At 35.8% G+C, this 27,658-nt stretch overlaps 4 protein-coding genes across 7 annotated transcripts; 2 read left to right on the top strand and 2 right to left on the bottom strand.

The window, feature by feature from the left end:
- LOC18609990 (65-kDa microtubule-associated protein 6) lies at positions 1,391-7,642 on the top strand. Of its 2 annotated transcripts, XM_007045386.2 has the most exons (12): positions 1,392-2,178; positions 3,228-3,431; positions 3,543-3,797; positions 4,262-4,477; positions 4,555-4,710; positions 4,788-4,947; positions 5,056-5,207; positions 5,429-5,516; positions 5,595-5,668; positions 5,791-5,865; positions 6,090-6,446; positions 6,896-7,642. In XM_007045386.2, the coding sequence occupies exons 1-11, from the start codon at positions 2,074-2,076 to the stop codon at positions 6,426-6,428; spliced, it is 1,824 nt and encodes a 607-aa protein (XP_007045448.2). In that variant the 5' UTR covers positions 1,392-2,073; the 3' UTR covers positions 6,429-6,446; positions 6,896-7,642. The 2 variants fall into 2 exon arrangements, with proteins under 2 accessions (XP_007045450.2, XP_007045448.2); XM_007045388.2 differs by lacking the exon at positions 5,791-5,865 and having other exon boundaries at positions 1,391-2,178.
- On the top strand, positions 8,688-21,559 carry LOC18609988 (IAA-alanine resistance protein 1). Of its 3 annotated transcripts, XM_018115607.1 has the most exons (11): positions 8,865-9,495; positions 11,129-11,212; positions 11,342-11,391; positions 13,707-13,758; positions 14,720-14,839; positions 18,432-18,646; positions 19,193-19,345; positions 19,484-19,591; positions 20,718-20,819; positions 20,900-20,944; positions 21,032-21,559. In XM_018115607.1, exons 1-11 carry the CDS (start codon positions 9,162-9,164, stop codon positions 21,185-21,187), a joined length of 1,419 nt encoding a protein of 472 aa, XP_017971096.1. In that variant the 5' UTR covers positions 8,865-9,161; the 3' UTR covers positions 21,188-21,559. The 3 variants fall into 3 exon arrangements, 2 of the variants coding, with proteins under 2 accessions (XP_017971097.1, XP_017971096.1); XR_001926679.1 differs by lacking the exons at positions 20,718-20,819; positions 20,900-20,944; positions 21,032-21,559 and adding exons at positions 20,025-20,253; positions 20,345-20,409 and having other exon boundaries at positions 8,688-9,495; XM_018115608.1 differs by lacking the exons at positions 20,718-20,819; positions 20,900-20,944; positions 21,032-21,559 and adding an exon at positions 20,025-20,409 and having other exon boundaries at positions 8,688-9,495.
- On the bottom strand, positions 22,315-24,337 carry LOC18609987. Its single transcript, XM_007045379.2, has 4 exons — positions 24,171-24,337; positions 23,926-24,006; positions 23,583-23,768; positions 22,315-22,835 (listed from the first exon to the last, which is right to left on the bottom strand). Exons 1-4 carry the CDS (start codon positions 24,237-24,239, stop codon positions 22,581-22,583), a joined length of 591 nt encoding a protein of 196 aa, XP_007045441.2. The 5' UTR covers positions 24,240-24,337; the 3' UTR covers positions 22,315-22,580.
- LOC18609986 (zinc-finger homeodomain protein 14) lies at positions 25,609-26,453 on the bottom strand. Its single transcript, XM_007045378.2, has one exon. The coding sequence runs from the start codon at positions 26,328-26,330 to the stop codon at positions 25,779-25,781; it is 552 nt and encodes a 183-aa protein (XP_007045440.2). The 5' UTR covers positions 26,331-26,453; the 3' UTR covers positions 25,609-25,778.

Below are 27,658 nucleotides of genomic sequence, written 5' to 3'. Positions count from 1 at the left end.
CGCGATCTTAATATAGTATGTTGATATGTTATACTGAGTGATGACATAGTATATTGATATGGTGTTATGTGACATTTTTACACTTTACGTAAATATTACATAGCATAATAAAATGACAAATAATAATTAATCAATCAGTAATTATAAGGATCTACTTTATTTATAAATAAAAATATCTAAAATTAATTAAATATAATAAAAAAATAAAAAATTATTTAAAACTTTTTAAATCCTTATATTAAAAATTTTAACAAAAATTCTTCCGATCTTAGATTTTGTCCACGTGAAAAGAATATTAATAATTATTAGATGAAATCTAAATAGCGAAGCATTAATTATTTATTTATTTATCATTGAGATGCCAACGATGGTTCAAAGGGTTAAAACAGTTTTAGCTGTGTTTAGCAAAACGAACCCCTAAAGAAAGAGGATTAAAGTGAAATGTCTTTATAATAATACAACTTCATTAATTTTCTAAGTTTTTCACCATTAGCCACTATGTTTTCGGTTCCATCTTTTTCCCTAATTGTTGTTGCTTTTCTGGTCAACTTCCATGTCACATTCACTCTTATAATAATATAATTAATATAAAGCCTTTTAAAGTATCAAAATAATTCTACTTTGTGAATAATTTGTCGGCTCATTATAATTGAGGGGGTTAGTTCTACTTTTGCTATTAACTATTTATGAAATTCAAGGTAAAAAAAAAAAAGAAAAAAGAAAAGAAAAGAAAAGCTGAGAAAGTACAATGACATTAATGCTAAAATATCCCAAAAAATACATGCAGGCCATAAAGCAAGGTAAACCTACCTGTATCAAAGTACCAAGCAAAGTACACAGTCACAACCACAAACAGATTCTTCCAAATGGGCAAATGCCTCATTTAAAACTTTGCTTTTGAGTTTGAGTAGCTTGATCACATTACCATGGAATATTTCCATTCCATTCCTCTTTCTTGCCTTCAAAGAGAAAACCTACTTCTACCAACCAAGCTGAAAGCAGGCTACTGATACAAGCATGTAGTATTTTTAGCTGATAATTAAAGTACGAAATCCAAATTAATGTAACGAAATTATTATTATTATTATTATTTCAATGAATTAATATCGTATTGTCTTTGCATGTCAAACCTCCACATCATAACAGCTATCTGGAGTCGGTAGTCATTCAAAGAGTATAGGCGAGCCTGCCTCATAACTCCACACCTCATATCGCCTTTAAATACCAAATCCACTCCTTATTGGGACGTGTCATGCACGCTCTATATCGGAGAGTGGGTAAGTATGGATCATCCGTCGGTTGCTTTCTTTTTCAATTTCCAAACAAAATACTGTAATATAATTACCTTATTTAATGTTTGTAAAATAAAAAAGGTTGGATTTTAGTACAGTGTACTTTTTTTTCGCAACTCAGAGAGTTTACTTAGTTTCAGTACCCAAAACCCAAGAAGAAAAAGAAAAGAAAAGAACTTTTTATTCTTCTTCGTCCTCTTCTTCTTCTTCTTCTTCTGCTGTGATAATCTCTTTTAACCTACTACATTGGGAGCATTTAAGCCAAACCCTAGTGATGTTAAGCAAAACCCATTTTTTATCTCAGTTTTTTGGTGCCTTTTAAAGCTTAATTCCTTTTCTTTATTAGCAATCATTACTGTCTCTGTTTTCCCTTGTCTTCTCCAAAAAATTTTGAAAAAAAAAAGAACACCCAAAAGAGAAAAAACTTTACCTTTAACTATCTTCTGTCTACAGATCCTTTTTGGTGGGTGTTTTCATTGTTTTGCATTTTTTTTATTGGAAAAAATTTCAAGAGTTTGTTGGGTGTTTTGCATTTGAAGTGTTTCAGATCTGAAGGAAGGCTGAGGTTGTTTGTTTCAATGCAATGTCTCTTTTGACTTTTGATATCTACTCATTTCCCTCTCACTTTCCTTCTTTTTCTTTCTTTTGAGTTCTTTTTTTTTTTGTTGGGGAGGTTCTCTCTTGAACTTTGCTTCTGGGAAGTAACTAAAGAGTCTTTGTTTTTCTCTTGGGGTCACTTTAAATTTCGGTGTGGCATAATTGGAGAGAGAGATCTGTGGAAATGTTGGCCATTGGGAGTCCTTTAGCCACCAGTGTTCTTGGGAGTCCTTTAGCCACCAGTGTTCGTACAAGCACTAGCTGGAATGCATTGCTCAGAGAACTTCAGGTCCTCTTTGCCTTTCTCTTATCTATATTTCTTCTTCTTCTTCATCTTCTTTTTTTCCCCTTTTTTGGTGTTTTGAGTTTCTTGTTCCATGCAAAGGCTGGTCTTTGGGGAAGAAAGGAGGGAAATGGGTTTTCTTGTTCCTTATTTCTTGTTTGGAAATTGGCCTTTTTCACAATGATGGGTGTTTGACAAAGTTTATGTCTTTGTTAAAAGATAAAAGCATTTATTGTTTTCTCTTTATTTAACTCATACATCATAATGGGTCTAGTAGAGCAATGAATTCAAGGTCTCTTTAGGTCTTTTTGAGTGTCTGAAGAGAAAAATAGTTTTATTCTTCTGCTTTAAGTTTAAAGGGCGTTCCTGTGCCAGTGATCTGTTTACTGAAGTGTTTTTTTTAATTGTTTTCTTTTTCTGTAGACTGGTCATGATTTTTGTATAGCAAGGATTTTAATGATTTTTCAAATGGTTTCTTTCAGGGGTTGTCTGACTCTTTTAATTTAATGAAAAATTTATCGTTCTATCACCTCTAGGTTGAATTTTTTGTTCCACTCCTTTTATTTCTAGAAGGTTAGATTATTACTGTCTCTTCGGCATTTTTCTCTGCTTTTTATGTCTGTATTTCAGTGTTCATGGGTTTGGAAAATATCATTAGCTCTCTTCTTTTGTTTTTGGTAAGCCGGATAGTGGAGGGTAACAATGAGGCTTTCCGTAGAATAACTTGGTGGAATTTATAAATTAAATTAGCTTTTCCAGTGCATACAGATATACACATACATAAATATTATTTCACCCTTTTAGTTTTGAAAGGTTTGTTATTACACTGTCCTGTTTGATTTTTTGTCCGTTTTGTAACTTTTATGGATGGTGGATCATTTTGAGCATGATTGGGATTAATTTTTGACCTCTGTTTTCTCTCTTTACGTTCTTTTACATTAATTTTCTTGTAAGCTAATTTATGTGCAAGCTGGCAAGCTTCTGAGTCTTAATCCTGAAAGAGAATTTAATGTACATTTCAACTCTTTAACGTTTTTTCCTTTTGTACTGAGCAGCAAATATGGAGTGACATTGGTGAGAGCGAAGCTGATAAAGACCGTATGCTATTGGAATTGGAGAGGGAATGCTTAGAAGTCTACTGCCGGAAGGTTGAGGAAGCTGCCAATGCGAAGGCTCGATTACATCAATCTGTTGCCGCCAAGGAAGCTGAGGTTGCAACACTTATGGCTGCTCTAGGCGACCTCAATGTTCATTCACCGGTAAAAAGAATTCCCTGGCATTGGATCATTGAAGATATCACATCTCATTTCATACATTTTCTTATGCGATATGACATGCTAATTTTTTTATTTTATTACACATGGATTCAGACAGAGAAGAAAATGGCATCATTAAAAGAAAAACTCGCATCTGTTAGTCCACTGCTTGAGGATCTCAGGATGAAGAGAGAAGAAAGAATAAAGCAATTTGCAGATATAAAGACTCAAATTGAAAAAATCAGTGGAGAAATATCTGGTTACAACTATCCCAATGATATTAACTCTTTAACACTGGAAGACCAAGACTTGTCATTGAGAAGGCTTACTGAGTTTCAGACGCATCTTCAAACTCTTCAGAAGGATAAGGTATGGATTTTACATTATGAAATGTCATGTGAAGTTCCTGGATGCTTGCGCTCTGGATATTGATGATTGGTTTTTCTGCATGTTTTAGATAATCTGCTTGGATAATTGGTAATTTTACTTTTAGCAATTTAAGAAAGTTTTGATAATTATGTTAACTGTGAATTTCAATACAGTTGTCAAGGAAGTCAGGAAGCTCTTTTAATTCTACAATTTTTCAGAAGACTTATTTTAAATATATTGCTATTGCTGTTGCCAAAAAAAAAAAAACACCTATCTGATTACTTTAACTACAGTTTTTGCTTTTCTGAATTGACATCTTTGCCCTTTTTTTACATCGATTTATATTTAGCATTGAGTGATTTCTATACCTGAACAAATTACAGGCATATTTAATTCTCTGAATGGATTTCAATAGATTTTTTTATAACTTATTCAAGATTTTTATGATATTCTGTTATTTGCAGTCTGATCGCCTCCGTAAGGTTTTGGAATATGTAAATGAGGTGCATCTGCTTTGTGGGGTACTAGGTTTGGATTTTTCCCAGACTGTAAGCGATGTGCATCCTAGCTTGCAAAAGGCGAACCAGGAACAATCAACAAATATTAGCAATGGAACATTTGAAGGTCTAGAGCAGACTATTAACAAACTGAAAACCGAAAGAAGAATACGAATCCAGAAGGTAGTCAATAAACTTCCCTAGCTTTCAATTAGGTTTTCTTGTAAAATTTGAAGTGAAACCCTGTTTTTAAAATGCAGCTGAGGGATATTGTTGCTGCACTATTTGAACTCTGGAACTTGATGGATTCACCCCAAGCAGAGAAGAATGTTTTTTCAAGGGCCACTTCTGTTCTTAAATTATCAGAAGCTGAAGTTACTGAACCAGGTGTTCTTTCAACCGAGATGATTGCACAGGTATCACCACATAACATATCTGCTTTTTGTTAATAACTGAAAAGTAGGTGCTCAATTTTTTTTTGCTTTTCTGACAGGCATCAGCTGAAGTGGAGAAACTCACCAAACTGAAAGCTAGCAGAATGAAAGAACTTGTCATGAAAAGGAGATCAGAATTGGAGGAGATTTGCAGAATGACTCATATTGAACCTGATGCAAGTACAGCTGCTGAGAAGTCTAATGCATTGATTGATTCTGGTATCGCTTTCTTGTTTCCTCGCAATAATGTTCTGCATTCAGACAATTTTTTTTTGAATCTACTTGCTGCTGATGTAGATAGTGATGTATGTTGCTGTTGTTGTCCAGGTCTAGTAGACCCTTCTGAACTTTTAGCGAACATTGAAGCACAGATAACTAAAGCTAAAGATGAAGTTCTAAGCCGGAAAGAAATAATGGATAGGATAGACCGATGGCTTTCTGCATGTGAAGAAGAAAATTGGCTTGAAGACTACAATCAAGTAAGCTGGAATAAGTAGCGAGAGGGCGTAGTGGGCCCTTCTTTGTGTGGGGTGTTTGTGTGTATCTTGCATGTGCAATCTATCAAGACTCTCTTCAACATAGCTTGTAGACTATTCCAGAAGTCAAACTAAATAAAAGCTCATTGACCAGTTTTTCTAATTCAATTTGTCGTTATAAATTGTTAGAGCATCACTTGTTAAATCTTCTTTTTGAATTTCAGGATCAGAACAGGTACAATGCTGGGAGAGGTGCACACATTAACCTTAAACGTGCAGAAAAAGCTCGAATAACTATAAGCAAAATTCCAGGTATTTACTCTCCTTAACAGTCCTCTTTCTGATGGATGCGGTGGTACTGTTGGAGCTGATAAGATAACCTTTTTGCAGCAATGGTGGATAATCTTATCAACAGAACACTAGCTTGGGAAGAAGAAAAAAAGATGTTGTTTCTGTATGATGGGGTTAGTAGTTCCTTTGCAGCTTAAGTTTTTGTGAACTTGTTTAAATGCGCATGAACAGGCGTGTGTATCATGTTCATTTGGAATTGTTTTTGAATAAGCTTGTTTTTAAACATGATATGTAGGTACGACTAGTGTCGATATTGGAGGATTACAAACTCACTAGAAAACAGAGAGAAGAGGAAAAGAAGAGATTCAGGGTAATTTGATATGCTTTTGCTTGTGAAATACTACTATACTATGAGGGTTTATGAAACTTAGCCTTGGTCTCTTTTCTCTTTTTTCTTTTCTTCTCTCTTCTCTTTTATACTTATTTAGTGTAACATTTAATCCGATGACTGGCATTTCCAATTAGTCCATATTGAATGTTGTGCATCTATATCTACGAATGGTACATTAACATTTTCTATCTTCCATTTCACAGGACCAAAAGAAGATTCAAGATCTGCTCCTTACAGAGAGAGAAGCCATGTATGGGTCAAAACCTAGTCCTAGGAAAAGTAACAGCTTCAGAAAGCCAAATGGATATCGAGCAAATGGTAACGGATCGATGACTCCTACACCTCGTCGGAACTCAGTTGGTGGAGGAACTCCAGAGCTACTTACACCACGATCTTACTCAGGGCGTCAAAATGGCTACTTCAAGGAAATGAGAAGGTTGTCTACGGCACCTCTAAACTTTGTCGCCATATCAAAGGAAGATACAGTATCTACATACACGTCAGTATGTGGTTCTGAGCTAGGCTCTCCACCTCATAGTTAAATTTAGAATCCAGAACCGGTATGTTTTTCCTACCATGTATCTCTTCTGTTTATGCTGTTTTATTATTAGCATCAATTCCTCCCTTGCTGTGGATCTGGAGATGGAAATTAGATGATACTAATGCCCGGCATATAGCCCCATCCTTTTACTTTAACGTGGATCTGATGGGCCTCTTAGGTATTTGGAAGTAGAGAGGGGGGTTGAGGGGTGGGGGTTGGATATGTGCTATTCACTCTCTTAGACACACTAGTGCATGCATATGAATATGCTGAAAGATATTTTGTTCTCACACCCACATGAATGATGCGATGTACTTGCATTAAGTTTTCAGTCTCTGGTTTGAACCGAAATCTTCATGACCCTTCAGTTATATTGACTTTAATAATGTGTGTGTGTGTGTTTTTAAATTTTTGGCTCAATGATTAAGTGCAAAGTTGATCATGGTCTTTTTTTTTTTTTTTGTGTAGGAAGAGGCTACCATTTATAGTTCCAACAACTGTACACTCAATTAAAGCAGCGGAACCTTGTGAATATGAAAGGGATTGTACACTAGTGTATGATTGTGAATTGGTAGGAGGACTTCTACAGGTGACTGACATTTGAGGATGTGCGTGTGGATGTTGTTTGCTTTGAGGGCAACACTCATAGATAAGTAGTCTGAAAGTTGTCATTAACTTTTTTGTCTGTTGAGATAGGGGGAAAACTAAAATGGAGAGTGTTATAGTAGTGCTGACCTTTTCTTTCCTGGATTTTGCTCGTGTTTCATGTGTATGTATATAAGTATTCCAGTGTGACCATTATCATTTTAGTGTAGGAAGTTTGGTATCTTTGGAAATGCATATTGTAGGATCTCTGTGATGCTTTATGTGACGCCAATAATTGGTTTTGCCATCCTGGAAATTTATACACGCCGGTACCAATTCTGTGGAATGCTTTTCTCCAGCTGCTTTTTGAACTATTAGCAATGCATGCATTAGTTTCAGTCCTTACTGCATGGCTGCTTCTCTTTCATGTATGGGTTGGAGAAGACTAATGGAGTAATGGACTTAAGTTATTGCACTGTTGATGATGATACAAGAAGTGGTTGCACCCTGACTTTATTGGTGAAGTGGCATTTCAGAAGTCAAATTTGCTTGTTTCTTGAGCTTTTCCCATGTTACCAGCTGTCTCCATGTATCTGTCTTCACTAAGCTTGTTGAAATTATTTCTTTCTTTGTCAGTTGTTACTGGTTTATTATTTCTTGTAGTCTTTTTTTATTCATTTTCCAAGAGTTAATTTAATACACAATTATAAAGGCAGTGCTCCAATAACAGTCTCCCATATATCCCTTTATTGTATTGCAACACATCATCCATAAACATCCAATCTTGTTGCCATCCACCCTGGATGCCCTTGGCTATAATACTAATTACTATATGATTTAATTTAAAAAATGTGTTCTTTAACCCAAAAATAAAAGAAGAAAAACCTAGCCAAAGTTCAGTGTTTAGCATTATAAACCACAGGCTGAAGTATGCCTGAGGATAAAACTCTTGCTCCAAACTATTCGATTAAACTAGGTTCACTCTCCTTGTATATTTAGTAGTTTACTGTTGTCCACCAGACGCTTCCATTTGTGGAGCTGCCTTTGTTTCCAGGGTCAAGAGAATATCATTTTCTTCATCTTCACGGATGTCTTCCTTATTTTCAATGCCTTGGTAGCATGAATAGTAACTATCGAATGGTAGTATGTGGGGTCTCAGTAGAAGCCCTGTACGCCTACCCTTTTACTACAGGTCAGCAGCAACTCTAGCATTCCTTAAAATACCAATCAGCCTTGTGGTTGAAGCAGATTAGACCTCTATAAAATGACTTTAATTACTTTTAATTTATTAAAATGGTCAATTAACCTTCCAAAATTATTTTTACAGGTAAATATATTTATTTATATTAACTTTCAAGCATAATTAATACACATAAACAAAATAAAATTTTAAATATAACATTACGCAGGCAAGGCATGTAAGTTATGGTATGATATATGATTTTGTGCAACTATACATTATTTTGAAGAAAAAATAATGAGAACAACAGTAAAAACAAGGATAAGAGCGGTGAAAGATATATGGGTGGAATTGCATTTGCATGCAAGAAACGGTGGTCCACCGAACAGGAGTAACAACTGAAATTATTTCTTATGGGGACAATAAAAGGTCATAGTCCTACCAATAATAATTGCATTAAACCAAGAAAAAACATTAATCTGTTACCAATTCCAAATCCTAGCACTGGCACTAGCAGTAGCACAGACACAGATGGAGGCAGGCAAGTGCCAAGTCCTCTTGCCCTTTTCTTCTCTTCATCAATCTGTGGTAAACCTAATTAAATTCCATTTTCTTTTGTCAGAAAAGTACGTTTAGTTTGGTTTACCCCAGAAATTTTACCAAAAAGGAATATCAAATTATTATTATTAAAATAGACAGCTAGTCTTTGTGGTACAAGAATGGATGTGGTTACCTTCGGCATCATAGTGGCAGTAATCGTAATTTTCTTAGTCATTGTTTGTTTCATCACCATTGAAGGCACCTGCAAGCGCCCTTCTCACTCCTAGTCTTACTCTTGTACATTCGTACTGTTTCTTATCTACCCCTATCCAAGCACTGCCTTTCGCTTACAATTCTCCGTAATCTTTCTCCCGTTTCTATAGAAGCCCGAAAAAGAAAGGACAATTTTTGAAAGAGAACAGAAGAATAATGTTGGTTGCCAAAACATGGATCTTTTTAGCGGTGCTTTTGGTTTTGGTGAGTTTGGATCTGTGTTTCGCGAGTGGATCCGGTATGTCGCCGGCTAACGGGGACCATGGGCATCATCATCATTGTGATCATGGGCATGGGCATGGGCATGGGCATGACCACCACCATCACCATGATCATGACCATCATCAGCACCACCATGTGGTGGAGGAGAAGAAGAAGAAGAAGATGATGGTGATGTTGCCGGAGGAGTTGGCTGAGGAGGAAGACATGAAATTGTACGGATTTGGGCCCTACCGAGATGATCACGATCATCAAGTCCTCTCCGGTTTTGGTAAATTTCAAATGACTTTTGCTGTTACATTTTCTTTCATTTTTTCCGTGTTTGTTTCTCGAGAAAGTGAACATCAAATAGAAACGAAATTACTTTTTCTCTATCAATCTAATTGTAACTGAGTTGTTATCACTTTTTTTAAAACAATTTTTATGTAGTAGTTGATCTTTTTTACTTGAACTCAAGCTTGATTTTTACTTCGATAGTAACTGAGTTGAGTTAAGTCGGTTCTGTAGTATGTTCAGGGTCTTCTCAAGTTGAGTTCGAGTCTAAATATGAAACTTGATGAAGTTTGACTTAAGTTCTGAGGGAAAAGCTTTTGTCTTAAGTTGAGCAGTTCATTTTATTGACTTGAATGGCTTGATTATGCACTTGACACTTGAGCTGATTTATTTAGCACAATCCAATAGCTCACATTCTCATCTTATGAGTAGATGAAGAGTAAAGGTGCGCATTTTGGTTTATAGATGTCATTTTAGAGTTATCCGCTGATAACTTTTGCATCCTAGGAATCATTTCACTAATCTAGAGATGATATTTTGAAATCAGGAGACTTTGTATACGCATCTTCAGGAGTAGATATTTAATTATTTTCAATGCATAAAATTAGTTTGTTCTATGCATGATTGAGTGGGAAGGACAAGGATCACTGTTGTAGGGTTTTAAATTAGTTGAGAGAGTATTGGGATCAGGATATTAGTTTAATCAAAATGTGAGTGTGATTTTTACTTGAGGTGGGCAGAATTGTCCCTTTTAAAATAGATCTTTGGGGCCAATTGTATTGTTTTCAGCTGTTGTTTCAACTTGTAGCAAGGGAATCAATGATGAAGATCTGGTCTGTAGCTGGTTGTGAGCCCACATTTTGCTTCGAGATGTTGTATCAATTAGTTGCTATGGATGTTGTTTCAGGGTATCCACTGCATGACAGCTGCCAAAGGATGTGTGTCCTGCATACTTATAGTGCCAGACACCATCTTGGCATGTTGGGTTTAATCACATATAAGCTTCTAACACTTCTCATGTAGCCATTTGTCCAAGAGGCAAAGTATGTATACTGTTTTCCAGAAAATGTTGAATGAAATGCCACCTTGTCATTGGTCTTCTTGGTAAGTTGTAGTTGCCTCAAAGTTGGCAACAGTGTGATAATCTAATGCTACAATATAGCAGTACATATATTTTCATCAATGTTAGCCTAAGTAAGTAGGTTTAGTAAATGGACTCTTGCTCCATACTCTGATGCTTTTGTTATGTGAGCTGGCCAATTAATTGGAGAAGAAGTTGCATAAATATCAAGTACTGATTCCAGAAACTTCATTTTCATACTAGACTGATAGACTTAGTTAAATATTGCTCCAAAAACTCTCTCTAAGTTGATAGTTCAGAAATTCTTTGGTTAGCATCCATTGAGTTTAATGCTGATATTGACATGATGCTCTTGGGTTTTTTTCCCTACCATATTTGCTTGTCATGTTGGAATTTCTCCACTCTGCTGGACACTGCTAAATCCCTATATTCTGCTCTTATTAATCTTTGCATTTTTGTTGTTGAGCATCCAAAATGTGTCTATTTCATATAACTGATGCGATTCTGATAGGATGTTTGGGCCCTATTCAGACTTCTATGTTTTTGACAGGTCTTTGGTTACGTGCACTGGGATGCTCACTCTTAGTAAGCTTGGCTTCCCTTATTTGCCTGATTATTTTACCTGTGATATTTAGTAAGTTAATTCTTAAAGCATAATTATTTACTTATTTGGTCTTCACTTTAGCTTTCTGCTGAAGTGTTGCCTTTTGTGTTAAGATAGTAATCCTGATATATGGAGCTTAAATTTATTATGCTATTGCAGTACAAGGAAAACCATCCAAGGCAGTTGTTGATTCATTGGCATTATTTGGGGTTAGATTCTTCCAATTTTTTATTTCACATATGACTCTGAATTGTAATTTTTGTCCGGATAACATCTGTTGAGTGCTTGAATCATATGCAGCCTTATTTTTAATATTTATTGCTACTATTGATTGTTTCCTTTATGTTGTTACTTCTGTTTATTGTCAAGTATGTTTTATAAATCTTCATTCCTTCTTAATTTATAATGTTCAGCTTGTTGGCATCTGTTAGGTGCTTGTATGATTTGTATCCTGCATTTTCATGATATGTCCTACTTTTATATTATCAATTCTTGCCACTTATCCCTTGTTTTGATCACTGATAGTTCTCAATGTTAACTATGAGATTGAATAATTTTGGACTTTCTGCTTCGTCAGCCTCTTATTTCATATTATTTAGGAAAATGTCTTTGCTGATCTGCAATACTGAACAATTATGTTAAGTTCTCCTTTTCTGCCATGACCATCATAAGATTGTTGGAATTGCACAATTTAGGATTCAAATTAGCTGCTGATGTTTCCTTTTTGCAATCCAGCTGCATATCTTTGTTCAGTATACTGTAGAGACTGAATACAGTCTCCCTTTCTCCTAATCTTTTTTGAGGGTAGGAATAGGCCTTAGCTAACTCTATGTTTTTAAGTTTATTAGATGCAAATATCTGTAATTTGTGCTTCACTCAAGTGACTACCTTTTTAGATCCTTGTGCCTTGGTTGATTGAAGGGTCCCACTGCCTTCTGCCTTTGACCGCATTAAATTTTTTTGAGGGTGTTTTGGAACCTAATTGTTGGCTTCCTCCTCTTTCCAATCATTATCCTCCTGAACCTCTTCATCATCCTTATCAACTTCTTGATCATCATACCTTTTCTTTAAAGAACCTTTTTTCTATTAATAAGGGATACTAATAAGGGTATATATTCTTTATGTGATTATATTAGAAATAAAACCTTTGAGATTGAAGGATTATTGTTATTTTGTGTGAATTACAGAGGTTTTATATTGTTTCTCAGAAAGGAATGATTTGTTCTCAACAATTTAATAAAAAAATGCTAATTAAAATAGTTATTCCATTCTGTTTGCTTTTACATTGAAAACAAAAAGTTTCATATCGGCAATTATCATTCTTAGTTTTAGTGAACTAAAAAGTGGGTTTTTAGTTCACAAAGAAAGAATGATCATTAAAAAAAATGGTCTCAGTAATTCTTTTAATGACAATGAAATCCTTATGTCTTAATAAATTTAGAAGAGTGCATTATTTTTGTCTGCTATTGTGAAGGTAGTGACTGAAATTAAACAGGATAAGAAGAACTGAAGAAGGGAACAAATAAGAAGAAAAAGACAGTAATAGCATGTGAATGTGTGCTTTTTTAGGCAGTGATTGATTAAAGTTACATTCTTGGCACATTGGACTTCCTATTCCTGAGGGAGTGACTGAGAATTAAGTGACATGCTTAGAGTGGGCCCTATATATCTAGCCTCACATAAAGCAAATTATTTAGTGCTCAAAGTCAAGTGAGGGGTATTGCATATTTAAGAAAAGGTACAAAGGAACTTATTTTGTGCAATACGACTAAGGAAACTTATCAATAAAAAATAAGAACTAATTGCAAAAAGAGCTAGATCTCCATGCTTACAGGTAAAAGCTTTTTGTCCCTATGGGGACACTTCAAAGGTTAGAACTCGAGACTTTCAACTTGGTGGTGATGATTATGTTTTTCTTTCTTTTACTTTCTAGAATGACAGTACATAGTTTGATATTCCTTTCGTGGCCTTTGTTTCCTCTTTATAGAGCCGTTATTAGTCAATTTCTTATGCACAAGTAGTTCATTTGTTCTCACATTTGAGAGATTACAAGGACATGATCCCAAAATATGCCAGCATTTGCTTCTGCTGGAGGTTTTTGTTTTCCGTGGTTTGCATTTGTTCAAGACTTCTGGTGATGAGTCCCTGCTGGTCCAAAGGCATTCTTTTCTGAATCCTAGCTTTAGTCCCTCCAACCTCTTGCAGATTTAAGTTCGGAATGATTTTCTTTCAATGACTTTTGAGGCAGTTACCCCTTGCTTACAGTCAGTAACTATACTTTTAAATTTGTAACTGAGGTTCTCTGTTTTACAACATGGATAATTTGAAATATGGCTTTTCATGGATAGTTAAACCTAACCACCAGATTTTAGTATATTGAATAATGTTCCTTGTCTAATTTCTCGCTTTAAATTTTGCCATAGTTTTGGAATGAGTAATATCCACATCTGATTATTCAAAGCACGCCTCTCTCTCTTTATTTCTCAAACGGCTTTCTACATTTCATTTTACCTTGACATTACAGGCAGGAGCTATGTTGGGAGATGCTTTTCTTCATCAGTTGCCACATGCTTTTGGTATGATTTTGAGGATGTATCAGTTTATAATTGTTTAACTTGGCTACAAGTCATAATTTTCGTGGTATACTTGCGGCTTTAATGCATCGTTTTTTTTTTAGTTCTGGGATCAGTATAACCCACAGACTTCAATTTCCTTGGCAATCAGTGAGAGGTTTATCCCACACATACATTTTTTACATGGTAGAGTGTGTCCAGACAAGGGTGGCCACATAACAGTATTAATTGCATCTTCAAGGCATGAGCTCGTTTTTGGGGTTCAATTATGGGGCTGCTATTGAACATCCAGGCTAACTTGGGCATTAAGGAAGCAATATATGTCCTGTGTGATTTAGAGGTTGACAAATATTTTGACCATTTTATACTAAGCGATTTTTAGCATTTGTGAGTGGAAAAAGAAAAAGAAAAAAAGAACAAATGTAAAGTAATCAAAGATTGATGGCTTCATAGTATGACTTCCCCTGTACAAGTTCCAATGGACCATGACTTTAGTATGTCTCAACAAATTTAAATTACTTTAATCCCCCAAACTAACAAAAGTCTAAAGCAGTAATTAAAACTGGAGCAGTAACTCCTGAGTAGCTTAAGTAGATACTTGTATGGGACTGAAGTGTCTTCTTTATTGATGTAACATTAAAGATAGTCTGAGGCTTCCAAGGAAATTATTGTATCTAATCTAGTCATATTAGCGATGCATCAGCTCGCATTTTGTCATGAACATCATGATGTGCTTTTAGAAAATACATTAATCTGGAGAGACTGGTAATCAAAGCATCATTGTGAGGCTCTCTTTTGTTTTTATATCTGCTTATTGATTTAATTAATTTATCAAAAAAAGGTCAAATCTTAAATTCTAAATGTCATACAAGTTGTCAGAATCTGTGTTGGGGCAATCTGTACAATGCTTTGCTTGTTGAATTGTGCTGTTAGTTAAGTCATTATCTGATGAGCTGTCTTGCAGGTGGTGAGCACTCCCACTCACATGATGACCATGTGGATGATGCTCATCATTCTCATTCTGGGCCTGATCATATGCATGGACACTCTTTAAAAGATCTTTCTGTGGGTTTGTCCATACTTGGTAAGTAGTAGAATATTAGACAAGTGTTTTGTACTCAGTTATCAACTATAGACATATAAGCACGTATGTATGTATGTACACACACACACACACACATGTATGTATGCACACACACACACACATATGTATGTATGCATATATATATATATATATATATATGGAAACATAGTAGGAGGCTGGTCTTATTTTTTTCTTTATATCTGCAGTGATGTAACAAATTTCTCAGTACAGTCATCAATATCAAAAATTTAAAATGCATATCATATGATAGATTAACTAATATGTCCATGTTTTCTCAATCAGTTAGACTTGTATAATTGCTGAAGGGAACTCCCTTTAACGTCCGTTGCTATGGTGAAACGAAATTATGATTGGTAGAAGATGTGTGTTTTAGTAGGAGAGTGACTTTAGTAAATGTGATGAGTGTGAGGTCTAGCATATTGTCTTTGCTTGTGAACCTTATGGAATATGCACTGTAGGAAATAGATTTTCCTTCTTGTTTTCAGCAATTCATTTAAGAATCAATTGAGAAGTGCAATGCCAGAGATGCTGCTCCTTGATGTTAGATGAGTTATGAAGCAGTACTCCTAAGGTCTACCTGGTTGTTGTATAAATAAGCATGCAGGAAATGGTCAAGCTGATTCTATCACCAATCACTATTTTAGGTTAGATGACTTATTATATTTCATGTGATCTTTCTCCAAATTGGCTTGATTTGCTGGAGATGCCCTGAATTACATAGTTCAGGTTGTAGTTTGCTGTCCATTTCTTCTTTTTAACTTTATAATATTTTATTATATGACAATAAATAATTGGAATTTTAAATTGTAGGGTGTTGCTTAGAGAACTTTTCTTGGTTTTAGATTTTTTTTTTCTTGGGCAATTTGACATCTTAAGTCACCTACTTTCTTGTGAAGTTTGTAGATCTTTAATGCAGTTGAGTGGGCACTTAGCAGTGATAAATGAAGCTTGTTTCTTAGTGTGACTTTTCTAATGATTATTTTTTTTATTTTGTTTATTATTTACTTTATGGATTGATATCTCTTGTTTTAGATTTTTTTTTTCTTGGACAATTTGAAATCTTAAATCACCTGCTGTCCTGTGAAGTTTGTAGATCTTTACTGCAGTTGAGTGGCACTTAGCAGTGATAAATGAAGCTTGTTTCTTAGTGTTACTCTTCTCATAATTATTTTTTTATTTTGTATATTATTTACTTTATGGGTTGATATCTCCTGCTCTGAAGCAGCATATGGTATCAAACTTGTCCACATATTTTTTATAAAAGAACAGCTTGTAACTCGTTTGTTACAATGAAGGTAGAGATTGCGGTTAAGTGTACTAGAGGTAAACACGTGTGTTGCACACGGTTAGTAGCAGACTTGTTTTAATTGTTGCTTTTATAATTTTTTTTATTTTAATAATTTTTAGTGGGTATGTAACGGTGCAAACTGCTGTAGTTGAAATCACATATACAAATCGTTAGAGGTGTGATGTGAAAATGTAGACGAATATCATGATCATTTGTATGCAACATAAGGCTTTGGCTGAGCTTTACAAAAAATAGTCCTGTTTCACCTCTCATTGAGGCTGGATTTGGTTGAGTTTTTATGACACCCTGTTACAAAATACAAGGTATAGCCATGCACTGTGTTGAGCCCATAATCTTTCCCTCCATCTCCCCCCAAAAAAAGTAGGCACTTTTTATTTCTTCTAATTTACTTGGGAAACCAAAACCTTCCCCAAACCCTTGGCACCATTGGATTCATGGCCTTCACATTCTCTTGAAAATATAACTGATGATTATGTACCTTTCATGCCAAAATCAAAGTGGGTTCATCATGTACCTATAACCTAACATTTTAGTCTACTTCAATTAAAAAAAATTAGGATAGGATTAATTGCTTATAATTTTTTCATTGTTCTGCTTTATCTCATAATTCATTCTTGATTCTTAGTCTTTGTACACCTTAACACAGACATTTCCATTTATTTAATTAAATCCAAGGCAATTCAAAAGAACAATATTAAAATTTTTTCACAGATTTGGTTTTATAATTCTTTTGCTGATGTGTTCTATTCTTTTCTTGCTCTTTGTAGGAAGTTCTTTATCTTTTGCTTGGTTGACATGTCAGTTATTGTCCTAATCTTTCCATTAGAATGGCATATTAAGGAATTATTTGTTTTTAAAATTAATAAATAATGAAGAAACCCAAAAATTTTACTTCTTGGGTGGTTGTGTACTTGTGATGCTTCTGTTCTATACTGTTGCTTTTAATAATTTACCAGGATTGAAGCCAACCCGAGGGAGCATTCAAAACCCCCGCCCATGTGGTTAGCCCAGCTTATACCCGTCAGGATGCGGCCCACCCGCCAAACACATCACAACTCCCCTCCTCTAGGGTCCACATGGCAAAATTTGGGAGTCCTGTTGGAAGCCTTGTTCAAGCTGCACAACCCCCTCCTGAAGTCTCCACGTGGGGCTTCCTTTTATATATAGCATATATTCAAGCTTCACAACCCGCTCTTGAAGCCTCCACCTGGCCAAGTGTGGAAGCAACGGGGCTTCCTTTTATATATAGTGTAGATATATTTTTTTCTTCTAGTAATATAAAGCAGCTAAGTAAATAAAGTTTACAGAGTAATGAAATACTAAATTTAGGATAATATCAAAGGAGAAAGCATCTCTGGAGCTGTAGTGATCTAGAATGTTTGTGGGGCCTAGATTGAGCTGTGGGTATGAAGTTAGTCTTGATCATGAATCATACTCTAAAGTAAAAAAAAAAAAAAGAGAGAGAGAAACATTATCAATCATTTGCTTCTCCTGAAGTTGAATGGTCTTCATTGACACACAAAAACATAGACATTGTGCCATACATGCTTTGGTTTTATTTTCTATAAACCAAGAAAAAATTTGGGGAAGATGGCTGCCTCAATTTGAACATAAGATTTTGTTATTACAATGAGTGCTTAGTTACTATTAAGCCTCAATGAGTTAAGCACGTTGTTTTGAGAATTTTGATTGCTTTATACAAGTGTTAATAGGTATACTTTAAGAACATTGATGCTGCTTGGTTGCAGTCAAGGAATGGATGGGAGTCTAATGCCTGAGATTATAGATTTTTCAAAATGAAATACCAAAAAAGGAAAACAAATAAACAAAGGTGAAAAACTCTGGGGATTTGGTGACCTGCATAATTGATGGATCTTATTTGTCATGATGATGGAGGTTTTTCTTGAAGTCAACTAATCCATATAATGTAAGGCTAAGAGAAAATTTTGTTCTATAGCTGGATTTGTTGGGGAGAATGCGTTTTGGCTTTCCTTTGAGCTAGAGTTGATGTTAACTACCTGTCATTTGAAATCTTAGAAGTTTTGCATTGCATAATTTCTAGTAGAATCTGTAACTCCAGAAAAAAAATAAAAGGAAGAGGCATTTGTTTGCTGTAGAAGAAATGATGCTATAATACTTTAGGGATATACTTGTATTTTGATACACATGCTTCATACAAGGTTATCTCTTCTCTTTTCTGTTGTTTTCTTGATCTTATTTTGGATGGTATTGTCATGGTAGTGTTTCTTTCTTATGTCACAGCTGGGATAGTAATGTTTCTTCTTGTGGAAAAGGTGGTAAGATATGTTGAAGAAAACTCTGAAGAGGCTAGCCATGGTCATCACCACCATCATCACAAGAGCAATAAAAAATTGAAAAATGATGATGATGTTCATCAAAACCATTCACAATCACTAGATGACAGATCAGATGACCCTTTGAATGGAGATAATACAACTCAGCATGAAATTCGAAAGGTAGGGTTTGGTATCTACAGCATTAGAGGTAGTCAGACCAAAATTAATTCTTAATCTGGCTGTTGCTCATGGTTTTTAAATGGATTAAATTTGTAGTTAGTTTGAGCAGGGTTCAAACTTTTACATGAGGAGAGGTCTGTCCTACAATAGATACATACAACTGAGACTGGCTATATTTCTAATTGCTGGCTTTGGCATTATTACTAATTCTGGAATTAGAACTGAATTGCACTGCATGGAGGGTAGATATGTTTTGGGAAAAATGTGTCAACCAGTTATGAGCATATGTCCCATTGACTGATAAAATATCTGTCTCTTGTTTGTTTGTCTTGAATTGAACATTTGTTACTTTTCTAGTAAAAATAAATTGCCATTTGGAGTTAAAATCCTAAATTTATTTTGTGAAAGGGAAGCTTGAATGTGAAGAAAATGACAACAATGAGATGTAGAACACTTAAAGAGTTCTAATGACAACATTGAGATGTAGTTTGAACTGAAATCTTTAAATAAATATTAAACGTCATCTGACATTATTGTATCCCACAGAGAAAGACTTCTCCTGGTCCTAGTGATGATAAATCAGATATAGATCCTGCAGATGGCTGTGCAAATAGCGTTAAAACCTTGGTACAGAAGGAAACTTCTCAATCACCATCAAACCTGGTGTTTGGCTATCTCAATCTTTTCTCTGATGGTGTTGTAAGTATATTTTCTGTGTTTGTATTCTTGAGATATGTTTATGTCCTTGAACAACAGTTATTGTCAGCTTGATTTACTTGAAATACTAGATTGAAAGGAAATTTTTATTTAATTAGACATTATGTACTACTGTTGCAGCACAATTTTACTGATGGAATGGCTCTAGGAAGTGCTTTTTTGCTTTATGGATCAGTTGGTGGGTGGTCCAGAACTCTATTTTTGCTTGCACATGAACTTCCCCAAGAGGTTTGTTTCTATGACTTGATGAGCACAATTCATGCCTTTCTAAAGATGTCCTTAAATTTTGAAATACAAAATTGATTTTTGTTAATATGCATGTAATGATGGAAAATGGAAAGAAGAAAGGTTGAAGATACAATGTGTCAAAATCATGATTTGGTTGAAGATACAATGTGATTTTGCATTATTCATGTAATGCTGCACCCCAATTGTTTCTATGTGCTGATTTTGTTTAATATTAATGGACCATGGATATTCTATATCTTCTAGCAAGCATGATAATACTCATAATTGAATGTTTTGCTTTACTTTGGCATGGCGCCATTGATTGACATGCCATGGTGGTTTGAGAGCATCGAGGATTAGCCAAGTACAGTCTTTTACATGCCTACCCTCGTTACTCTAGGACTTGGGGATTTCTTGACATAATGTCATGTAGCATTGCAAGGCTCAGGCGTTAATCCACCCAACATCTTGGCAACTTTTGAATTCAGAGGGGTCATGTAGATGTAATCTATGGTGAGATTTAAGAAATTCATCCAAGGCTGAAGGCTGAGGGAATGACGTGAACTTGTGGGAGTTATTTAAATGGAAAAAAACCCATGGAAAGAGACATTGAGATCATTTGAACCTGGAGCTTGGCCCCAATCATTAATCCTACCCCCTTAGTGAGTGGACTTCTGACAGGGCTTCTGTTTATCCCTTAAACAAAAAAAAAAAAAAAAAATTGAGTTCGTTCTATTTGTTTGTATGGACCAGGTTCAATGTGAAATCATAGAGCAATATGAGATTGATTTGATTGCTCCCTGTGACTTCCATAAAAGGCAAGTTGGCAACCTATCTGAGAAGGCACTCTTGTTTCTCGAGTGAGAAGAGAACTGTATTGCCTTCTTTATTAACCCTCCAAACTACCCCCGGCACATGCACAAACACAAACAGACACATACACACACACACCACACACACACAAAAATCATCCTGTGTTTATGACTGAACAATTACAACTCCTCTAACATGAAACAATGGGAGCACGATATGGACTTTCACTCTTAAATGGCAGGCTCTGAATTTGACTTTTGGATAACCACATTTATTATTTTGATTCCATGGCTTGGTTTTTTCTCCTGTGCAGGTAGGTGATTTTGGTATATTGGTGAGATCTGGTTTCAGTGTTTCAAAAGCGCTGTTCTTTAACTTTCTTTCAGCGCTGGTGGCACTAGCAGGAACTGGTGTGGTCAGTATTCTTTGCAACTAGTGCAATGATTACTTCAAATGATAGGCAAAGTAGTTAAAAACATATTGCTTTTCCTGTAGGCTTTGCTTTTGGGACAAGATCCTGGACAGTCATCTTTGATTGAGGTAATAGATCATGTGTCAAGCATGTCAGATGTTATTTTTTCGGTCATGGTCTCAAGTTTAGATTTTTTGTTATTTCCTTTCTTGCAGGGGTTTACAGCTGGTGGATTTATATACATTGCTGTTGGTGGAGTGCTTGCAGAAATGAATAGCAATAGCAACTCAACATTGAAAAGTACCATAGTGCAATTAATCTCACTAACATTTGGCATGGCTGTTGCCCTTTTTATTTCACTTGTAGAATAAAGTTCATTCAAGAGTTACTTTTTGTTCACGTACCTCAAAGCGCGTGCACGAAGGATCAAATCCCAGCTTTCTGTCAACCCTGTTTCCTGATAGTATTTGAGAGGTAAACTACCCACTGTTTTTATCTCAGAATTAGGAGAGAAGGATAAATGCTTACAGCTTACGCCTCTACCTGACATTTAGGACAAATTCATCACTCTCCCTGACCCTTAGGTGAAAACTACATTTCTCTCTCTATCTCTTTCTGTTGTATGGCATTTTTTTTATTGACTGGTAACGTTGAATGCTATAGTTCTTTTGGCTCTTTTTTATGTAGTGGGAGTGCTTTTTGTCTTAGACTGTAACTGGTTAGAAGGAAAGAGTTGTGATTCATCAGTGCCAAATTGGGGCATGTCCCCACATGCTGCATGGTGACATGCGCTTTGGTTGAAAATGATTCATACTTTAAATGTGCATGAAATCACTTTCATTAAAGTTAAAGGAGTTCATGTTTAAGAACAATAAAATTATGGATCTATGGATCGATATTGCTGAAAAGATTACAAGAATGAGAGCAAACATATATCAAAGATAAAAGCAATTAGTGCAGTGAAGCACGATTGCCCCAAATATAAAGAGATTTTGACAAAAGGAAAAGTTGAGCAATAGCAATAAAATACAATAAAAAGATGGAAGAAATCTCATTTAAGATTACAGTGGACTGCCATGTAGTAGTTAGCGCATGTTTTCAGCAGATGAAACTGGTCAGACTCAGAGGGATGATTTTAGTACAAAGCTGGTCCCCCCGACCTAATGCTGTGTTGAGAACGAGGAACCTTTCTTTGATTTCTTTCTGCTTGTTTGGTTGTTTATTGGCCAGGATTCTGTTTGTTATTTGGCCTTTGCTGAGCCATCTATTGGCTAATTGGGTTGCTAGCTCTATAATTCTTTTTAAAGGATTAGGGGAAACATTATGTAAAGAATGAAAACCTCTTGCTTTGCAAAGAATGATTCAATTGTCCATCTCTTTGCAGAATTGAGTATGGCTGGCTGCGACCTTGATATTGCTTTGGCCTTTAAATATTGGGGTTTTGAAGTAGAAATCCAGAAAATGTGAATTTCTGGAAATTGAAATGTCTGAATAAGAATGAGGGAAGTGAAGATGGAAGCATCTGCTTGTGAATAGAATTTGGTCCTCCAACAAGTCACAGTTGCTCCTCATAAAAACAGTTGGATATAGTAAATAATATACAGAGCATGTATCTCAAAATGCTAGTCTATGTAGTTATGAAGCCTGGGCTGCCTCTAGGATTTTCGTTCTCCTGCATCTCTTCAAATGCATTTGAAACTAAACATTGCAGAGTTGAAAAGGATGGGAAAATTTGTGTTATCTTTTGTTTGCATTAAACCCTTCTCAAGAGTTAAACTTGTCGAATTCCTGAAGCATTTGGAAAATGGTAAGATTCTGGGTTGGGAGTGGAGGAAGAGGAGGCATTCTGACAAGCGGCTTTATGACGTGGTCGTCGCGGGTGAGAGTGTGATGCCTTTTACGCACAGCTCTTACTGCTGGCTCTGTACCCACCGGAGTTCCTTTCTTCACCTTTTCTGTTACTTCTGATCTCTTCCGCGAGCTCTCTGCTGCAAGCCTTTCTTCATTGCCTATTCCATCCTTGAAAAAACGTAGTATATTTTTTACACGTCAGAAAAATAATTGTTGTTGCAAGTTAATATATACCCCTTCCTAATGAGATATGCTTGGAACCACCCCCTGAATTGAATCTTTGTATTTAACAGTGACGATTCACAAGTTGGGTTACCCAGAAATTCCACTTCCAACCACTATAACGCTACTACTTTAGCCTTCCGACAGAAAAAGGTCCCTAAACACTTCCTACCTTTACAGTACTACTTCAATACCTAGTTAGCAGAAATTAAATTGACACAGGGATGAATGCCTCTTGAGTTAGATATCTACTTGTGAAGTGGGTCTGCTCTTGCTATTTGCAAGAAGAATGGCTATAGGAAATTTTGTCAGATGGCACTAATTTATCACTTGGGTAATTTTCATTTGGCAACACAATTCTTTACCCCTGTTTCCCATGTTTTTGTTTTTAATGAGGACAGAGTTCTTCTTCCAGGACTAAGAATCTAGCAATGAAGAAACTAGTTCAATGCTATTCAAGGTTCAATCTTTGATGTGGTTTTGATTTTTTCAAAAAAAAAAAAGAAAATTGAGCTTGTCAAATCACACTGTAAAACCAGGAAACGGTCAAAAAAGTAGGCTAAATTTAAACTTCTTCTGGTAAATGAATTATTTCAATCAAAGAAATGCTAGCTATATTGCACCACTTTGTTGCAAGATGGAAACAAACATGCATGAAATTCCGCAGCAAAAAAAATGAACATTGTAACGTACATTGATGGAGGAAGAAGCTGGCATTGGGCATTTTACAGGCCGATCTTCATCCTGCGGCTCCATAGGATGTTCAACAGGCCAGAACTCGATGTCGAACTCGATTGCATGATGGTGTAAGTCCATACCACCCTTGTGTCTGGGCTCCCTGCTCTCATCTATTACTGAAACTTCACTTTCTTCCCTATCCTGACACCAAATATGAACTGAATTATGTAAGCATAATGTAGCAATATCATAAGGCAGGCTATCTGCTAACATATTGAGAACCAAACTTGTATAGTAAATATGAGGCAAATTCCCCAATTTGAGAAATCCTGAGAGAGAGAGAGATGAAGGAACTTACAAAAACATCCCCACATGAAAATTCCGTAGAGAAATATGCTCTTAAGCTCATGCCAGGTGCAGAGAAAATCTTACTTTGTATCTGTGAAAGACAGAGAGAGAGAGAGAGGGAAACAGAAGGAAAGAGAAAAGATGGTAGAAAAACTAAAAAGAAGAAACCGTAGGGAAGAGAGAGGAAAAAAAGGGAAAGCGAGCATGAAAAGGAGGAGAAGCAGGGGGTAGAGAAAGACAGCGGTGTGGGATCACCTGTATAGTGAAAGACGAAGAAAGATTCCCCCACCATATATATTTTTCCTCTCCTGATTTTGTTACCATACTTTAATTTTAGCCTTTTTCTTTCTTTATTACTGCCAAATTGCTTGGTCTCTCTCTCTCTCTCTCCGTGTACATGAATTGAGAGAGCATTTTTTGTCGTCCTTTATTGCTTTCAAGAACCAGCAGCTGTAGTTCGGTTGAAAATCCTTAACAATTTCCGACTTTTCTGCTTTTTCTTCTTGGGTTATGCAGATGAGACATGCATGAGCTGTGATGTTATGGCATGGTACCCCTGTTGTAGAGCAGAAAAGCTTCAAAAGAGAGTATAAAAATGAGGAAAAATCTATTGAGAGACAGAAAGCGAAAAGCACGAGATAGCGGCCTGTCTTTTGATGCTTTTACTCTTGAAGCTAGCTAGCCGTTGTTCATTTCAATGTAATCAATTACCTTGTACGTTGTAATAATGTACATGCAATGCCTTTTCCTAATTATACAAACACATTACTCATAGCTTACATATAGTGTACCTGTACCTTCTTCTTGCCTTTTTATGTACAAACTATTCCTCTTTCTTTTTCAACCTACATTACCTTGTTTGGAAACACATCATTATATTTAGTTTGCCTTCAGCTAAATAAATCCAGTGTGTTATGTGTTTTCTTCCATGTCTCTCTGAGCTTGTCTCTCTTCTTCTCTAAGAACAGATCATCTCCATAGAGTATGCTCTGTACTCGCCACTTCTAGTGCATCAGAAAATGGGATATCCTCAGACAAAGTAGTATCGAATGTCACCGCTGAAAGATTCCTGTAGCTAAGAGGCAAATGTCACCTTTGAAGGCCAGGAGGGCCGTGTTTGTTTGCACCTGCTAATAGTAATCTAAAACAGTGACTTTCTCTATAGTGACTCTTCATATCGGAATACATGTGAGAAGTCGCAGAAAAAAAAAGGGGGATTCAATGTGTCCTACAGAAGGGTAACAAAGGGCTGGAATTTGTTTAGATTATATGTTATTTCAGCATTCCTTTAGTTTTAAACAAACCCCAACAACAAAGCTGACCTGTGTTTAACAAAAAGAACTTTTACTGACACAAAGCCCCACCAAGGAAACAGATACATTTTGAAACCAAGTTATATCTTTGGCCCATTAAGCTTTACTGCAGAAAAAAGTTTTGGGCTCTTAAAACCTTTAACACTGGAAGGCTAGGGGCTGGGCCGGTGGAGATCCCTCTATGACATTTGAGGGAACTTTTAGTCTCATTTCTACCCAAGTTCTTGAAATTCGCCTCTTCATCCCTCTTGATTTAATCATTAGTTCCCTTGAAAATTGTTTGCTAATTATATAATTTTGGCCTCATCTAAGATATTTTAAGAACACTGATTTTTATGCTCAAGCAAATGTATCCATATGAATCCTTGATGAGTTTCGAATCAAATGTAGACATACATACATACTGAATTTGAAGGATATATCACTGAAAAGGGCAATTCATTGTTGCACCAGGGGAGAAAAATAAACAACATCGATTAACAATTACACGTTTCGAGGGTCTTGACCTCATTGTTATTCTAAGAACAGGAGAACATACGAACTATGAAGTCTAAACAGCCTTGGAAGAGGAACTGTTAGCTCCAGACATAGACGCAGTGCCTTTGAAGTAAAGCTTCTTGTTGTTATTGAGCCAGGTCTTGAAATGAAGCCTGCTAACTCCAATTCTTCCACAAAACCTGTTGATCTCCGTTTGACGACCTTTGTTCCTCATGGTCCAGCCTAAGGTCTCCGCTAATGCTCTCATAGCTTCTCTCTGTCCCCCGGTGAACTTCGATTTCCTCTGCTTGAACTTGCGATTGGAGTTCTGCTGCTTCCGCACCAGTACCTGGGGAGATGGGGCTGGAAGAACACGGTGCTGCCTGGCGATTCTCTTTGCCTCTCTTAGGCTCCAAAAAGACTTACCAGAACGGTGGCCAATTTCAGGGGATTCTTTTGAATATATAAAAGGGACTTTCCGATGGTAGTTTCTATGGCAACCACAGGCTTTGCAGTGGCTTTCCTTGTTGTTACTGGGAATGAACTCACTGCAACCATCAATTGCATAGCCGCCAAGATAGCATGCATGGTTTCTTTGGCAGTCTCTGTAAGTCTCTTTCTCCATCTCTCTCTCTCAAGTGCAGGGCTGAGACAAGGGTATGTAGAAAAGGTAGATTGACAATATATATCATATTCAGGAGGTTACAAATCAACAGATTCCTCTCTGTATGTTTGCAAAGTGGCACATTAAGGGCTAATGAGTTAACAAGTTGGCAAGCATTAGAGCAAAGGACTAGTCTATATCTCTCTAACTCTAACGCATTCTCCATTTTGCTATTCCACCGAGTTTAATAAGCTGTCAACCAACACTCAGCCCTGTGTCATTAAAAGGAATCTTCCATCATTTACTTATTATTGGACTTTTCTATTCTACAAGGTACCAGTACAACGTTGAATAGTTTTGAGATTTCTTTTCTACGACAAAAATATTTTTCATTTGAATTTATATAGTCAACTATTCAAAGATTACCTTCTAAACGAAAATAACAAAGGCCGATAGCTTTGACAAAACTAAAGAAATTCAATATAGGAGATTGAATAGGAAAGAAAACTGCATTGGTATTGAATACCAATGATGTATTTATAGTACAAAAATTAAATGATAAGTTTAAAATACAAGTAGTTACAGATAAGATAGTTATCAAAATTCTACTCTACCTCATCTTTAGATTTAAATATATCATCTTTTATGCTTGTTTCTTGTTCATGGATTAAGCTAATCTGCATATTAATTGAATTTTATCTGCATGTTGTTATGCCATCTTTTATGTTTGTCTCTTGTTCTTGGATTGAGTTTTATTTGCATGTTGATTGAGCTTTATCTACGTATTGTGTTAATTGTTGCTATCTATAACTCACAAGAAGTGTACGGAACTTGGTCATTATTTTGTATCTTATGACAAAACTACAAAGGAAAACTTTTATCAAATGGAAGCTAATTAATATCTTCCATCTAAGATTTGGATTCAATGTGTTAGGATATCCTCATGAGGAAGTTTTTAATTAAATTAATGGTCCATGAAGGGATTGAATAAGTATGCAGAGTTGTCCCTTAAACAAAGCATGCTATAGATGTTGGCCATTTGCACCCACAACAGAAGCGCGTAAAGAGAGACAGCTCAACATAAGGAAAAAATAAGCATGAATGAAGAAGGCAAACATGATAATAGCAACGGTCCAAACGTGTAAACAAAATTCAATATACTGATATGCTGCTTTGAAACTGTATAACAAATGGAAGAGACAGCCAATCATGGCCAATTCGTTGCCACTAATTCCATCAGCCGGCAATGTGGCTGCTTCTCTGTTGTTAGCCATTTCCACTCGTCCAATTATTTTGAACCAAAAATTGTAACAAACAATAAAAGAAGTAAGAGGGCAATACAAGTTTGC

This window comes from Theobroma cacao, chromosome 2, assembly GCF_000208745.1.
Source record: "Theobroma cacao cultivar B97-61/B2 chromosome 2, Criollo_cocoa_genome_V2, whole genome shotgun sequence".
In the NCBI taxonomy this organism is placed as follows: Eukaryota; Viridiplantae; Streptophyta; class Magnoliopsida; order Malvales; family Malvaceae; genus Theobroma; species Theobroma cacao.
Note: the sequence above shows the minus strand (reverse complement) of the source record. Positions and strands in the feature narration are given on the sequence as shown.